Raw genomic sequence first — 17,252 nt, forward strand, 5'->3', positions numbered from 1 at the left:
ATTGTAAGACAATTGCCAGGTGTTATAAAAATAATAAAGAGTTGGTATTATTAGAAAGATTTTCTGTAAGCTGTTTAAATACGCAGGAACAGTGGGTCTCACTTTAATATGTAACCATTAAAGTAATTAGCTGACTTCTCAACCCCAGGTTTTCGAAGATTACCTTTGGAAGGTAATCTCTAGTACGTTATGCGCTCTACAAATGTCACACAATATTGTAACATAAACTGCCTGGGAGTTTTTGCGCTCTAACTTCTATAATGCAATCAAGCTCTGCATTTGTGGCCCTTTCCAGTTTGTTTCCTTTTCATTTTTGTAAAATTAGATGGACATGCGGAAAATGAGAAGCTAGAGTACATTTTTCCCACAACGTGGTTCTTTTAAACCATACCAACCATTAAAATACTGAAAAGAAAAATAACATTTAACTTTATATGGTTAAAGTTGAATTACTAATTTCTGCAGAAGATTGCTAACGAATACGAGGATGCGGGGCAGCAAAACATGACATCACCAATGGCCTTGTAGCTAACAAATTTCCTGACAAACCTGGGGTACGTCCACTCCACTCTGCTTGAAAAAACACATTTTAGTGCGAAGATGACCCAGTGGGGTAACTATGGCGGTTGGGCTCCTGGCCCTAACGCTCCTGGCTGGATCTGGAGCGACCCCCCTCTCAGTGAACTTTGCGGTGGGGGGGGAGAGGTAAAGTTTCGTTACTCGGTACACCACAGCTAAGTTATTCTTCCTATCACGGTCATAGAGTGTGGTAATGCAATGTTACAGTGTGATATTTAAAACCTCCTTGAAAGATAATTGCTGATATATATAAGGTCATTCTTTAAAGAACTTATTAGTAGATTACATTAAAAGGCCTGTCTAGTTATTAACAACACAACAATTGGCAAGGCAGAAACGAAAAATATATATTTTAAATGACACTTACTGATGAATGGCCTGCAAGAACTTGCGTTGATGTTTTCTTACTTTTGCGTGATCTATCTTTTTCACCAGCTTTGTATTTTTGTATATTAACCATGTTTCCCTGAGTACATTGGCAGCAGCATTTTTCACCTGTTAAAACATGTCACCATCGGTTGAGTAAATGAATGCATCTTTTATAAAGACAGTTTCCACATATTTTCGCAACAAAAGGACTTCTCATTAATGTCTTGTTATGGTAATTTTCGCTTTATCAGAGAAAAATATAAAAAGACAACCTGTACCTTTCACAATGACAATATCAAATATGCTATTAATCGGGCGTTCAGTCAGACTGCAAGCAAACACAGAAACCCGCTAACGAGAACTACAACGCCAGAGGGAACGGATGCTAGGTTAGTGAAGTACATTTCTGCCATTGTGTCGCTTCATGGCTCTGACAACCAAGAAGTGGAAGATATGATATAGATATTTAATTGACTCTCTGGGAAGCAGTTCTTAATTTGTGCCGGGGCTTGGCACCACCAGTCATTCATAAGCACCACAACTTATTTAAGACAGACTGCCACATGGTACCACTGTTTGTCAATATTTGAGCAGTGCTCATCAATAAAGTGTTTTATACTTAAAATAAAAAATAAAACCAGCGAGTCCAGGCCATCCTTTCGACTTCAGGTGATGCAAGGGTTCAGGTGGGGGGGGGCGGGGTGTACTAGTTTGTTCTCTATCTTTAATTCTCCACAACTCAAGCAAGGTATCGAAACAATTATCAACTGGAGCGTTATCGTTGACATCTTGGCTCAGAAACGAAAAGGTATCCACTGACCTGGGATATCCAAAAGGATCAAGCCGACGTTTTGTGACCAAAAATGGGTAGCCAGGACGATAAACGCGGGTTGTTTTATATTTTTCCATTGGTAAAGTGAAGATTACTAATACTGTTGCAAACAATAAATGGCCTTGAGTTCTGCTCTTTTCACCAAAGAATGTCAGTGAAAAGAGTACTTGGCAAGTAGTCTCTACAGCAAGCATGCAGGAATTCTCCCTACAGAGAAATTCGATATGAAACTATAGACATGAAATCCAGGCGATCCCGAAAAAGCTGCTTATTCAATAAACCAGCTTCTCTATACATCGTCTTGACTTCAATGGGCAGTAAAGAGTGCCAAGAGATGGTTTTGAACACGTGCACTACATACATGTTTATAATCAGTCTCAGTATACAGGAGGGACACGGCTCGTTTGTGTCCTGTTTCTTGATGCTCAGTAGGACCCCTCCCCTTAGGATCTAGCTCAGCTCCAAACCATTCTTTCACCTTGTGCCACAATCAGACTAATTGTAAAAAATACCCTTCAAATGTCGGTGAAGGGATGAGCTATCAAATTGAGGTGTCGCTGGATCCAAGTCAGCTGATTTAAAATCATGATAAAAGTCTGTCTTGTCGAGTGATTTGAAAGGAATACACAGTCAGTATTTAGCATGATTTTAGCGACTGGAAGAGTCTCGACGCGCATTGCGCGGTTCAGTAGAAAATACCAGAAGCAGAATTCCAGAAAAATAAATTCTGTTCAGCCTACCACTTCTCATACACAGTTCATCTATTTAAATTTAGGGACAGGGTATTAATATGAACACTGGGAGTGGAGACCCCACCAGTGAAGGGGGAGGAAAGAATTGACAGACCTTTCTGCTGCTCTCTAGTTGCGGAATCTGCCAAGCAGAGCGCAGCACAGCAGTTCACAGACACATGTAGTGGTAAGCGGCTTCACCTTTGCTGAGAGAGGTAGCGGGGGCGAAGTAAGAGGAAAGAGAAAGATTGTGTGCTTACCTCTCTCCAGATAGAGAGAAAGAGAGAGAGACAGAGAGAGAAAGAGTGAGCATGCCCTGTCAACATCTAGAGTTTTTCCATGAGTTATATAGGGCATTCGGTATGCCCTGATCTCAGATTCCACGTTGAACCTAGTCCCCAGTTCCTTGCCTCCTCCTCTCATTTGCTGACTGTTCAGATGGTCAACCAATGAGAGGAAAAGAAGGAATCCTGATACGGTGCATGCTTCTTTCCTTACCATTACCAGCCTCCTGATGCCTCCGTCTGCCCAATCCTTCCTGACCTCTGAGTACTCTGTAATTGCTGTAGCTTTGGCTGACCCCATGTCAGTGCTTGGTCTTACTGGGCATCAGGAAGCAGAAACCTGCAGCCGACAGCTCTCAGTCTCCTGAACACTACTGAGACCTAGCACCAGGTGACTGCTCTCACCACGGCTCACAACTCCCCCTGCCGGCACCTTATTCAGCAGCTGCCTGCACTAAAAAATGATGCAAAGAGAGGAGGAAGCTGGCCTTGAGACAGGATGTGTTGCAGCTGCTGCTCAGGAAGTACATGAGATGGGGAAAGGGGATTGGGATAAGAGCCACGTATGTGTATGTATCAGTGCCCATGTGTGAACAACGTCAATTGGCAGGCCAGGCTAATTGTTGGTGTGCAAGTGTGTAACTGGAGTATATGTACAGGGGAGTTTGTAGGGGGAATGGCTCTGTGCCTCGCTGAATATGTCAGCTTGTTCTCCTGCTATAACAGCCTTGTATTGGGGGCACTCAGGACAAAAGTGTAGCTATATAATTGACCATACCTGACATTTTTGGCAACATCCTGGCTATCCCGCGCATGATCATGGTCTATTCTTAGTGACCCTCTGACTATCTATGGCACTAAAGAAGCCCATCGTTAACATAGAGTAGCTTACTGATATACTATTGGCCCATTAAAGGTATGCTCTGGGAATCTCTGACAATATTCTGGCAAGCGCTGGCATAGTAGCGGCCCATACTTGCCAAGCTGTGAGTGTTCGATACTTGAAATTGGCTATCTGATGCTCAATTAACTTATTAGTGAAGTAGTGTGGCTCACTGGTTAGAGGCGGCAGACCCGAGAGCAGAGGACGGCCCGGGACCAGGGTTCGATTCCCGGCGCGGCAGGTTTCTGGACCAGGGTCAGCGGACTCGATAATTCTCTCGCCTCGGTGCCCACTCTGATCAGCGATCACACTCGGCAACTCTGGGCATTAGCTTGCCTCATCTTCACTAACGGCCCCACCAGACCGCCGGGGATGCCTGGTCTCACCCTGGAGATACCCATTAAGGGACCATCTCTCAGGGAAGCCAGGAAGGGTTTCGCAGCGGTCGAAGCGCCTTGGGACCCTCCGGGTAAGTAGTGCGCTATATAAATGCCTATACATTTACATTTACATTTACATTTACATTGGGACCATTCCTGATATTATTTTGGCTATGCCAGATATAATGATGTCGATAATTTCTGCCATATGGTGGGCATTCTTGGCGTAGGATGATGAGGATAAATGGGCTAAAAAGCAGAATCTGTCCATATGTAAAAGTAATGTATGCAAGCTTTTTAGTGTAAAGGTCAAACTGCTGTTTGTGGACCAAACACGTTTTTACTTAAAACAATTATAATCATTCTAATATTTCTGGGCAAAATAGATTTTCCTCATGGAAAACAAAAGCTTCCATTTGAGGAAGTGGATTTTATTTATGGCAAATAAAAATTCGGTGTTTCATGGTGAAATGTATTTGTTTTAGAGAACAGATGAACTAAGGTTCCGCACAAAATGATTGCTTTTATGAAATACATATTTAACTCTGGCATTTGATGGATAGAATATATTGACTTCAGGAGGCATATTGTTGATTTTAGTTGCCTGGTAGAAGATGACACTTACAGCCCCAGGCTGTTAATTCAAGAATAGTGTTGCAGTTTTTTTGTCTAATTGGAACAGCTTTGTCTGACATCATCACAGATATCTGAGGCTTGGACATGTGTAACTAGTGTAATCTGTCAGATTCTGCCAACTCTATCTTGCAACAAGAGCCTGTTGGATTTGTCTAGCTAGCTCTTGTTTATTTGGCATGTGATTGCGTTATTAGTAATACTTTTGATGCTATCACCCTGTCCAGTTTGCTTGCTTTCTCAATCAATCAGATTCAATGCAGAAGTTGTACCCCACCAATTTCAAAGCTCACCAGCTGTTACACTTTAAATCAATAGCAAAGGAACTGATTTAAAGTTGGGTGGATGGATACTCTGTCACAAACTTGACAGATGTCTTGTCTACCTTATTACAAGTGCATTAGGAAATAATGCATTAAAGCAGAAGGGATATCCATCAGGTTTGTGACAGAGTACCACTTTGGCATACTCTGAAAAAGCGTGTACTATTTGAAAGCGCGCCATTAGGGTTCGGAACCCCGGGATGCCGGCTAGGTCCCCTTTGGCATCCTGATGGCCAGATTGGCCTCCGCGTTTTTTCTTCCAGCGCCGGACCCTGGAGTCTGCTGTCCTCACTGAAAATCCCACCCACGCATCCCTTTGAGCTATGGTTTCTGTGAGTGTAGGTCTAGCTTGGTGCGGTGGCGGTAAGGAGGCCACAGAGTACCTTGCATTATTAAGGGGAGTCCTCCGACATACTCCATAGGTAAGCATTGAGGTGGCAAGGGGTGGTAAGTTCACCCCAGAGGAGATGGGTACACCGGCTGGGTGGCAAGTGTGCCACGTTACACACTAGGGCTTGGGCCTGCGGCCCCTTGCTATACCCTACGAATCCCCCCTTGGGCAGCTTGGTGGTGGTGGTGGGGTCGGTCCCTAGGGTTGCGGACAGGGACCAGATGGCAGGGGCCAACTTCTTAAGGACGCAGGTGGGTTGTGCCTGCGTGGTTCTCATTTGGAGGGGGACGAGTCAGAAGGCCCCTTAGTGATAGCGTCAGAGAACATCTTTTATTCAACATGCTGATGATTTATGATATTAGATTGAGCAGATATGTAAATAATAATGTGTGACGAAATTCTTGGTAAAGTTTGATAAGTGTTGAATAATGGAATTGCTAGTTATGAGTTGTGCTTATTTGAATGTTTTATGTTAATAAACATGGCCTTTTCACCCACAAATCTGGTTGTTGAATCACTGATTTGTGGGTCTGGATGGGAGCAGGCCGGGAGCACCCTGGGGGGTCCGGGTCCCATAAATCAGGCCCAAAGTCTTTGTTACCTTGTTTGGAATTTGTCATTCTTGATGTTCATATCTTAGATGCACCAACCACAAAACCTTTGCACAACTCTTCAAAGTGGGTTGTTGTATCTCTTTACTAAATCTACATTAGTGTTTTGCTCTCGCTCATGTCAGACTCATATTCTGGGCCACTAGAATAATGCGGCAGTGGAGGGCCGAATTATGTGGCAGGCTTGATTAAATTATGCAGCAAGAAAAGGCAAATTATGCAGCGTAACGCAAAATATTTTGTGATTGTATTACTTAATTTTTTCTGATTTTTACACTGGTTAAAAATGCCTGGGCTTATATTGAACCTCATTGGTAGTGGTGTAACACCCAAATATAGTTATTAGCAATAGAAAAGTGACCAGTCAACTTTTGTAAATGTAGTTCCGCAGCGTGGCAACACGTTGCTGCGTTTTCAGAAACTTTTGAACCACTTGAGTTAGAAACAAAATCTTGTTTTTGTTGAAATCAGCGTACTATGCAGCAGATAATGGATTATGTGGCAAATGCGGCCAATGCGTAATAATGTGAACATCGCTGTGGTCACACAGTCACATAATTCCAGTGGCCCTGCGCATATTACACTTTAAGCAGCCAAATATTTCATAAACTCACCCATGAATATATTGCTGCTGCATGAAGTCCATTTCCCCCAATCAAACTCGTCGGTCTCCAAGCCAACAACATATCTACCCATTGGGAACTTAACTTTATGGTGGTCCTATTTTCTCCCGAGCCCACACATATTCACATTTATCAGAGACCCTGAGTAAGATGTGGTTAAAAGTGATCTAGGATGTGGCATCTGTCTTGTTTTCTTCGAGCTCCAGAAGTGACGCATGTACGGCTCAATGTTAAGCACTTCACGCGTCCGTCAATTTCAATCGCGCTGTCAGCAGGCCTGGGTGGCGGCGTGAGTGCAGCCACCCTCGATGCTGAGCGGCCTCCTCTCCACGCGCCGCGGGACACAGCCAATTGGATCAGTAGGTGACAGAGATGCACATTAACCCTTTCCTGCTCCCGGCTTCATTTGATTCGAGTGTCAGGTGTCCCTGGGGAGGTTCCTTTCTCTGCTGAATAGTGGGCTTAAAATGGTTACTGTGGACACTGGTCTAATTGAACTTAATCGATTTTCAGTGGTGCAAAAAGATATGCTACGCAAGGTTCTTTGGTGTTTAATTCACAGTTCAAGCTGAAAATGAAATTACACGATACAGATTCAGACAAGTTAATGATCAGAAGCACGCCCGTACGTCCACCGCTTACACCAGGGAACTCGGGCATGTTTTATGGTGAAATGTGGAGCCTTTCAAATGACATTCATAACAGTGTCAGAAGGACGCCGAGTAGCAGTACTCGCTGCTTCAAGCCAATTACTGTATTTGAGTTTTGTACTTGAGGAATGTCCTTTTCTGCCTGGAGATGATGGTGCTGACTCGTCGCTTACCAACAAAAGCTATCACAATTCTCTAATATTTTCACCCACGTCAAGGATTTCACAGACATGGATTCTGCATAGCTCACCTTCCAGCTGTGACCAGCAAGGTGCTAACTATGGGCGCGCTCACCGCTAATGCAACATCTGTTGTTGCGATCTCTTTGGCTTTCTGTGATACTTTGTATCATTAATATACATTTGTTTGCGTCAAATTCATTCAAAATATGTATGTTTTTACTTTATTCCTATTGATGACCAAACATCAGTATTTATGCATCAACCAGTGTCACAACTATGACGAAATATGTTTCCCTAATTTTTTTTTTTTTTTTTAAATATATTTTTATTGCAGGAATTAGTAAATTGTTACAATATCGACCAGCATTGTATCACAAGCAATATCAACATAGTAAAACCCCCTGGCCCCCCACCGTAAGTTTCGTACACAGCCATCCGGCCCACAACCCTGGGGTCGGGCGGCGATATGCAATGGGGGCTCAGCAGGATGCTTGAGCTGGTCCGGATGAGCCACTGTCCGTCATCTGCTTTTCCAAACAAGCCTATAAACCCAAAAGAAAACCCCCACCCTCAAAATACTACTAACCAAAAGAAACCCCACCCAACCCCGCCACTAGCGCTTGGGAGCCACCGCCACAGGATCTGCCATGGGACCCACGGGGAAAGCAATAGGACTAACAGTGCAAATGTTTACCGGGACTCGGGGCGAGTCGCTTCTTCACCTTCAGAGTCGCTGGGGGCACAATAATCCCTGAGGGCCTGCACCAACATTTCCCACTCCAACGCGGCCTCCTGCGCCTTCTCATTACGCTGCCTCCAAGCTAGTTGATATCTCAGCGCGCTCTCCCCCGCCGCCCACTTCAAAAGCTCACTGTGCCATCTGCTGCCTGTCGGACCAACTCGTGCCTTCCAGTTCCTGGTCACCTCTCGCTTAGCAAGGAGGAGCCCTAGGTCGATAAATTTACTAGAAATTTTATTCCTGAGGGTATGGGGGAACCAGTGTAGGAGCCCCACCGCCGCATCAAATGATAAGGATCTCCCCGTCACCTCCTCCAGGGTCTTCTCTACTTCCTGCCAGTAAGATGACAATCCCGGACAGGCCAATAACATATGTAGGAGGTCCGCTTCCTGAGCTGGGCACCTAGGGCATTCCGCCGAATTTGTGGCAAAATACCGCCTAATTTTCACTGGGGTCAGGTACGCTCTATGGAGAAGGTAATAGTGGACCAGCTGGAAACGGGCGTTACGTGTGCCCTTCCAGGCTCGTCTCACCAACTGGGCCCAGGTCGTCTCCGGGATCTCCCTGCCAATGTCCTCCTCCCAGCGGTTTCTCAGAGTGGTGAGGGGAGCCAACCCTTCGTTAATCAACCTGCCGTAAAGGCAAGTGACCGCCTTCACCGTGCCCGCAGACATCATCACGTACTGGCACACCTGAGATAAGGGGGGTTCCTCCTGCCCGCTCTTCCAGTGTGCCTGGATCGCTCGGACAATGGCCGAGTGCAGCAGAAAGTCACCACGGGGGATCTCGAAGCGGTCGATAAGATCCTGGAAGGATAAGAGCGCTCCGTCCTCGTACAGATCTCCAACCAGCTGTAAGCCGGCATCCTCCCAGGCCGCCAAACGTGACCAATCCCCTCCATGGGGGAGGGCCGTCAGCATCCCCAACGGTATTTCAGGCGCATATGGTGTTCTCAGTTGGCCTCGGGCGTGAGCCCGATTCCAACACAGGCGGACAGTCCGCTCCTCCATCGACAAATCCCGCAGGGCCAAACGTTGTCGCAGCGCTATAAAGGAGAGAACATGCCTGGCCATGCCCGTTCCCCTCCTGTCTTCCGGGCCCCGGAATTCCCTGGCGATCTCCTGGGTGAAGGTCTGGAGCTGCGCCGCTAGATAATACTTTTCAAAGTCCGGCACCGCAAGCCCCCCCTCGTCCTTCGGCCTCATCAGGGTTTTGAGGGCTACCCGCCGGCGGCCCGACCCCCAGAGGAATCCGACCACCATAGAGCGTAACAGTCGAAACGTGGCCGGTGGGACCCAGACCGGTAGAGTCCGAAAGTAATATAATAGCCGGGGAAGCGCCACCATTTTAAGCAGGGCGATCCGTCCCGCCACCGAAAGCGGTAGCGTGGCCCAAAAGTCCATGCAGCCTCGAAGTGCTCGAATGCTGCGGGCAATGTTCCCATCCAGGAGGTCGGGTTGGTCGTGATAGACGAACACCCCAAGGTACTTAAAGCAGTCGGGTTCCCATCTAATCTCCCTATGTAGGGTAGGGGCGGGAGCACCTTTGCGTACCGGAAAGAGACAGGTCTTGGACCAGTTCACTCGGAGGCCCGAAACCTCCCCAAACTCTGTGAGCGCCACCGCCGCTCAACGTAAAGCGTCGAGCGGGTCCTCTAGGAAGAGCAACAGGTCATCCGCATACAGCGAAACATAATGCGGGCCCGCAGGCGTCCACAAGCCCGTATAGTGGGCTCCCGATCGAAGGTGCAGCGCGAGTGGCTCCACCGCCAGCGCAAAGAGAAGTGGGGACAATGAACACCCTTGCCGCGTGCCTCGTTCTACCGGATACTGTGAGGAAATCAGTGGAACCGCCCGGACCCTGGCTGATGCAGAGGCATAGAGGACCGCGGTCCACCTGACAAAGCCCTCCCCGAGGCTGAATCTCCGCAGCACCGTGCAGAGGTAGTCCCACTCCAGGCTATCAAAAGCCTTCTCTAGGTCCACCGACAAGACGACCGGGGACGGGGCATCCACAAATGGTTCCCCCAGCAAACGGAACAGCCTGCGAATATTCATAGTCGTGTTTCGCCGTGGGATGAAACCAGCTTGGTCTTCATGCACTAGGGAACTCATGTGTCCCAGCAGCCTCGAGGCCAAGATGCTGCTCAGTATTTTATAGTCCACCGTCAACATCGATAGGGGACGGTAAGACCCCGGGTCGGACGAGTCTCGTCCCGGTTTGAGGAGAGGAACCACCAGCGCCTCACACATCGAGCTCGGGAGTCGCCCCAGCCTCTTCGCCTCCCTGTAGACCACCAACAATCGAGGGGCTAGGAGATCAGCGTAAGCTGCATAAAACTCCACGGGTAGGCCATCCAGGCCCGGGGTCTTGTTTCTCGCCATCCGTTTAATGGCCCCGCGGATCTCCCCCAATTCAATGTCGGACCCCAGGGCCTTCGCCACTTCTTGCTCCACCGCGCGGAGCTCCAGTGGACGTAGATAATTATCGAGCCGGGCAGGGTCTCGTGCGGAGCGACTGCGGTACAAACGTTCATAATAATGCCGGAAGCAGCTAAGAATCTCCGGTTGAGTGTGTACCTGGGTGCCGTTTGCCTCACGCATACATGTCGTCAATTGGGACTGGCGCGTAGGGTTGGCCAACCAAGCCAGCAGCGCGCTCGATCTGTCCCCCTCTGCGATGGATCGGACCGTATAGGCTTTATAATCAAAACAGCGAAGCCGTTCGACCTCTGCCGCTACCTTTTCCCTCGCCTCCGCCGTTCGTACCTGCAATTCCGGGTGTCCAGGGCGGCGAATCTCAAGCTCGCGGAGTTGCTGGTCCGCCGCATCTAAGTCAGCCAGAATAACGCGCCTCATGCCCACTTTCTTAGAAATACAGTAACCCCTCACCACTACCTTAAAAGCGTCCCATTCTAACGCTCGTGTACTCGCGGTGCCGCCGTTGGACGCAAAATATTCCAATATCTTGTCTCCCAGGTCCGCTTTGAAAACACGGTCCTCAAGAATCTCGGGTCGCAGCTTCCAGGTGGGCACCGCCGGCGCCCCGGGGAACCAGCGAAGGTCCAGCAGGAGTGGGTTATGGTCTGAAATGGTTCTGGACAAGTACTCAGATCGGACCGCTGCCGAAACCAGTTCGGGCGACCCAAGAAAGCCATCCAGTCGGACATGCAACTCATGCAGGCCCGAGAAGTACGAATAATCCCTAGATGCGGGGTGATGCGCCCTCCAGATGTCCGTCAAACCCCATCGGGTCTGCCAATCCTGACGACCCTTAGCCGTGCGACGAACCGGAGAATCGGGAAGTGGTGGATGGGAGCGGTCAATATCCACGTCCACTACGGAGTTGAAGTCTCCCCCAAGCAGAAGGGGCCCGGAGAAGAAGTGGGCCAACGAGCCCGATAACCTGGAAAGGAAGGCAGTCTGGTCCACATTAGGAGCGTACACACAGCAAACGTTCAAGTCCCTCCCTCCTAGAGTACCCGAGACGGCCACGTAACGCCCCTCTGGATCTATCACTGTTCTCGTGACTTGGAAGGGGACCCCTGCTCTGATCCATATTAGCGTCCCTCTGGCATACGCGGAGTACGACGTGGAAAAGACCTGCCCCCTCCATCTACGCTGTAGCGCCGCCCCTTCCGCCTTGGTCAGATGAGTTTCCTGCAGCAGCGCCATTTGCACTCCCCTACGCACTAAGTAAGCGTGGACTTTGTGGCGCCTGGACATAGTATGAAGCCCCCTTACGTTCCAAGTAACACATTTCAAGTTAGCAACATCAGCCATTGTCCCATAGTGTTCTCGCACAGTCTCCCCGTCCGGGCTCCCACAAAGAAAAAACATCATCCATCCCAGCACTGATGGCGGCCATTTTCCCCAACCTAAACCAAACAACCCAAGAACAAACCGAACTCCCACCCACCCACCCCAGAACAGGACCCAAACTGCGCCATCCAGATCCCATCCAAACCTCGCCTTCCATCAACCCAATAACCCCTACTACTCCTACGGTCGCCACCGTAGGAAGGCCTTAAGGGCCAGGTGCGGGCCGGGCGGAGGCAGTTGGCCCTCGACGCCCAGGCCACCAGGACTAAAACAAGCCCTAAACAGTACCAAAAACCCCTCGGGGCAGAAACAGGGGCACCCCACCCCTCCCTCCCTCTCTGTCAACATCAATGGACGGCAACCGCCTCCCCCCTGCCGGGCCCCCACCCAAAATAAGGCAGCACACCCCGTTACCCTTGTCCATCCAAAAGGTCCTCCACCGATTTCGGTGTGATCACCGGTGTATGGGCACTATCAGTCACTGAGTCCTCCGATTCCGATGGTGCCTCCTCATCACCCGGGTTGTCTTCCTCCTCAATGGCTTTGCCCCGTGCACCAGACAACTCCGACAAGACTTCCAACACTCCCCTCCGTTCCGACGACGTCTCTGCAGCTGAGGGCCCTCCCGTGCGGCCGCGGCGATTCCTGATCCTCCTGGATCGCCGTCTCTGTTCCGGCTCATCCGCCTGTTGGGACAAGGAGCCGAAGCCATCTTTCCCTGTCCTGTAAAGCTCAAGCCAGGCACAGACATCCTCCGGGGTGTCGAAGAACTGAGTTTTGTCATCGACAATGATGCGGAGCCTTGCAGGATAGAGGAGCGAGTACTGGATGCCCTCGCTCCTGAGCTCGCGCTTGACCGCCAGGAAGGAGAACCGCTTGCGTTGAGTCTCGTAGGTGTAATCCGGAAAGATGTTCACCTGACTGTTCGCCACTTTGAATGGACCATTATGTCTGGCGGCATTAAGGATTAAGTCCCTGTCCCGAAAGTGCAATAACCGCGCCACCACCGGTCTCGGGGTGCGTCCCTGTTGCGGTGGCCACGCCGGGACTCTGTGGGCACGCTCCAGAGTGTAGAAGGAGGATAGCCCCTCCGGGGCCACCGTGTCACGGAGCCAGGTCTCCAAGTATGTCACCATGTCACCATCCTCGATCTTTTCCGGGAGGCCCACTACACGGATGTTGTTCCTTCTGTTGCGGCCTTCCGCATCCTCCGCCCTCTGCTCCAGGGTCGCAATTCGGGATAAGGCATCCTTCATCGTTGCAGCCAATGTTCGCTGCGCCGGCTCCAAGGTTTTCACCGAGCTCTCCACTTCCTTGACCCGGTCCGACAGTTTACCATGGTCCGCTCTGAGGAGGCCTAGGCTCGTCGCCACTTGGGCAATGTCCTGTTGGAGGGCCGATCTCGTGGTCGCTATCGCCTCCAGGACGCGGTCGAACTGTTGTTGCATCGGTGCGCCACCAGAACTCTTTGAGTCCCCATGTTCCTCTTTGTCCTGGGTTTCCGAGTCCGAGGCAGTCGGGGTAGTCCCCTTGGCTCCCCTAGGTTTCCCCATGTCACCGGGGGCACTCCGTGAAGGTCCCGGAGTAGGCGTCTCCGGGTGCAGACGCCGACCACGACCCTCCCGGGTACTGGTCTTCAAATCAAGTATGGGAGACCTCCTTCTCCAGGGCCTGTGGAGACTTCTCCGCTTCGGCTCACGCCACCGCCACGGCGTCCGAGGGCACCGATGAGGGGGCGGAGACATCCGCCGCCGAGTCGGGCAGGCCCGCTCAGCCGCTAGAGACCCGGGGTGAGGGTCACCAACTCCACCGGATGATTTGTGGCGCCAAAGTGTTGCGCCTCCCATGGAAGTGGACCGGCCAGGAAAACGTAGCTAGGTGCGGTGTCGTGAGTTGGGCCACCGCCTGGATCACAGGGCGTCCGCTCCCGGGGTCCCCCATACCGTGGGCATCCACCCAGTCACCCAACCGAGTGCAGACTCGCTGTAAAAAGTCCGATCAAATTGATATCTAGTGCACAGAGCAGCCGGGGATGGCAAAGCGGGGCGCAAGTCGCTGCTCGCGACGCTCCTCCGAAACAGTGGGTCCGACCAGGGGGACAAAGAAGTCCGGGCGCCATGTTGGGTCGCACTCCGCAACTCCGCAAACTTCGGTTTCACTCCAGATCAACCCTCGTCCGAGCCACACCAGGGGCCCCGGCAGGACTCCGTCGGTCCGCTCAGCAGAATGCGGGGTCTGGGGTTCCCCGCAGCCTCCGATTTACAGGATAATTCCGGGCTCAGTCCCGGAGCCGAGCTCTCAGGCGACCATCGCCATCGGCGCCCAAGCCACGCCCCCCCCCCCGAAATATGTTTCCCTAATGCCATTTGTTTTAAAAAAAAACTTCTAAAGATAACACAAAAGGGTCGCAAGAAAATCAACAGCATCCTATAATATAATGTGATTTTGAAAGAACAGAAGGTCCTTAATAAAAAAAAACTTTACTAAACCTGGATCTGAGCTTCTTTCTGCCAGGTGTGGAGACTATTGGCAATTCGACGCCATGCCTTTTAACTGAAAACTAGCACCAGGCACTTAATTACAGAAATGACTACACGTGTCCACCTGCAACACATTAGCACTAGATTTGTAGTTCTTAGGCTCCATGAAGTAATAATAAGATAATTATTACTGATAGCATTGAGGGTGGAATCACATCTTACCACGTGTATTGTCGCTACAGCTGCTAATAATAATGATAAAAGAAGACAATTATATTAAAACTGATAGTTTGCAACAGCAAACTATACAGGATGAGACAAACTACCAACCCATGTCCAATTATGCTCCATCATTGTTTGGATTTATAGGGTGCCTAATACCCGCTCCTTCAGAACTCTTGAACAGGGAGAACCATCAGATTATCTAGGTTTGCGCGATTAGTGCATAGCCTCAGAGTGCCACTAAAACAATGAGCTCCTATTAAACTAGGGTGTTTGACCGGGTCAGACAGCAACCACAATTCTTGTCACGTGAAGGCACAAGCAAACCCCAAATTAACCTGCCCATATTCCCTTGGTAGCTTAGCATAGAGCAGTGAAGCTTACCTTCGAGGCAATGTGCAAAGCATTTGTGCAACACCTCAAACAGTAAGACAGTGAAAACACCACACAAAAGGGACCCCACGAAAAAGTAATCGATTCTTCCATTAGTTAAATGACATTTCGTTAAACAACACTAAAACCTGTCCATACTTCCAAAAATAAATAATTGGACAGGGCATGGTCGTAGAAACATATAAATAAACCTATAAATCTATATAAAACAAAGAAAACTGCGTTCAAGGAACAACTGGACAACAACGCACACAACAGCAAGGAACTCTTCAACATCATTAAAGAGCTCTCCAACCCCAACGCCGGAAACAACGACATCACCCCTTCGCAGGACCTCTGCAACTCCCTTGCCTCCTACTTCCACAACAAGATCGCGGACATACACAACAGCTTCAGCTCTCAACCAACGCACGCCACGACTGAACCACCACCCCCACCACCACCCTCCGCGCCTGGACCCCGATCAGCACCGAAGACACCATCCGCACGATGAACTCCATCCACTCCGGATCTCCGACCGACCCCTGCCCTCACCACGTCTTCAACAAGGCCGACGCTGTCATCGCACCCCACCTGCGGGACATCATCAACACCTCCTTTGACACCGCCACCTTCCCGGAGAGCTGGAAGCACGCCGAACTCAGCGCTCTACTAAAGAAGCCATCAGCCGACCCCACCGACCTCAAGAACTACCGCCCCATCTCGCTGCTCCCATTTCCGGCTAAAGTCATCGAGAAGACCGTCAACAAGCAGCTGGCCGCCTTCCTCAAGACGAACGGATCCCTCGACCTCTCGCAGTCTGGCTTTCGGGCCAACCACAGCACCTGATCGCAGCTACCAATGACATTCGAGCCCTGCTCGACAACGGAGAAACAGCGGCCCTCATCCTCCTAGACCTCTCCGCGGCCTTCGACACTGTCTGCCACCGTACCCTAGTACAGCGCCTCAGCAACGTCGGAATCCAGGAGAAGGCACTGGAATGGATCACCTCATTCCTCGCCGGAAGGACACAGAGAGTCCGCCTCCCCCCGTTCAGATCAGAAGCCACCAAAGTCATCTGCGGCGTTCCTCAAGGCTCCTCTCTCAGCCCAACCCTCTTCAACGTCTACATGAGCCCCCTCGGCGACATCGCACGCCAACACAACCTCAACATCATCTCCTACGCCGACGACACCCAGCTGATCCTCTCCCTCACCAACGACCCCGCCACCGCCAGAACCAACCTACACGAAGGGATGACAGACGTAGCCAAGTGGATGATGAGCAGCCGCCTGAAACTGAACTCGGACAAGACGGAAGTCCTCATCCTGGGATCTTCACCCTCCGCCTGGGAGGACTCCTGGTGGCCCCCCGCCCTGGGCAGCGCACCCAAACCAACAGACCACGCACGCAACCTAGGCTTCATCCTGGACTCCTCCCTCTCCACGACCAGACAAGTCAACGCCGTCTCCTCGTCGTGCTTCAACATCCTGCGCATGCTATGTAAGATCTTCCGGTGGATCCCCACTGAGACCAGGAAGACGGTCACCCAGGCCCTCGTCACCAGCCGTCTGGACTACGGCAACTCCCTCTACGCCGGAACCACCGCCAAACTCGAGAAGAGACTCCAGCAGATCCAGAACGCCTCAGCACGACTCATCCTGGACATCCCCCGTCGCAGCCACATCTCCAGACACCTGAGAGATCTGCACTGGCTCCCGGTCAACAAGAGAATCACCTTCCGTCTCCTCACCCATACACACAAAGCCCTGCACAACCAAGGACCAGCATACCTCAACAGCCGCCTCAACTTCTACGCTCCCACACGCCATCTTCGATCAACCAGCCACGCCCTCGCCGCCGTCCCCCAGATCCGAAGAGCCACCACAGGAGGAAGGTCCTTCTCCTACCTGGCCGCCAAGACTTGGAACTCCCTCCCGACCCACCTCCGCCTGACCCAGGACCACCTCGCCTTCAGGAAGCAGCTCAAGACCTGGCTGTTCGAGCAGTAGCGGACCCCCCCTCCCCTAGCGCCTTGAGACCCTCCGGGTGAGTAGTGCGCTATATAAATGCTGTAATTGATTGATTGATTGAATACCCATATTCAGTGGGTTAGCAGGTGAATTGTCATAGAAACAGAGCTGAAT

At 50.6% G+C, this 17,252-nt stretch overlaps 1 protein-coding gene across 1 annotated transcript in view; it reads right to left on the minus strand.

Annotated features, from left to right (window-relative positions):
• Positions 1-17,252, minus strand: part of KCNN2 (potassium calcium-activated channel subfamily N member 2) — a 553,541-nt gene that overhangs the window by 34,827 nt on the left and 501,462 nt on the right. Inside the window, exon 6 of the mRNA XM_086963017.1 lies at positions 947-1,074. Coding sequence (XP_086819143.1) covers positions 947-1,074 — 128 coding nt within the window. The remainder of the gene's footprint in view (positions 1-946; positions 1,075-17,252) is intronic.

This window comes from Lissotriton vulgaris, chromosome 3_1 (assembly GCF_964263255.1).
Source record: "Lissotriton vulgaris chromosome 3_1, aLisVul1.2, whole genome shotgun sequence".
Taxonomy (NCBI): domain Eukaryota; kingdom Metazoa; phylum Chordata; class Amphibia; order Caudata; family Salamandridae; genus Lissotriton; species Lissotriton vulgaris.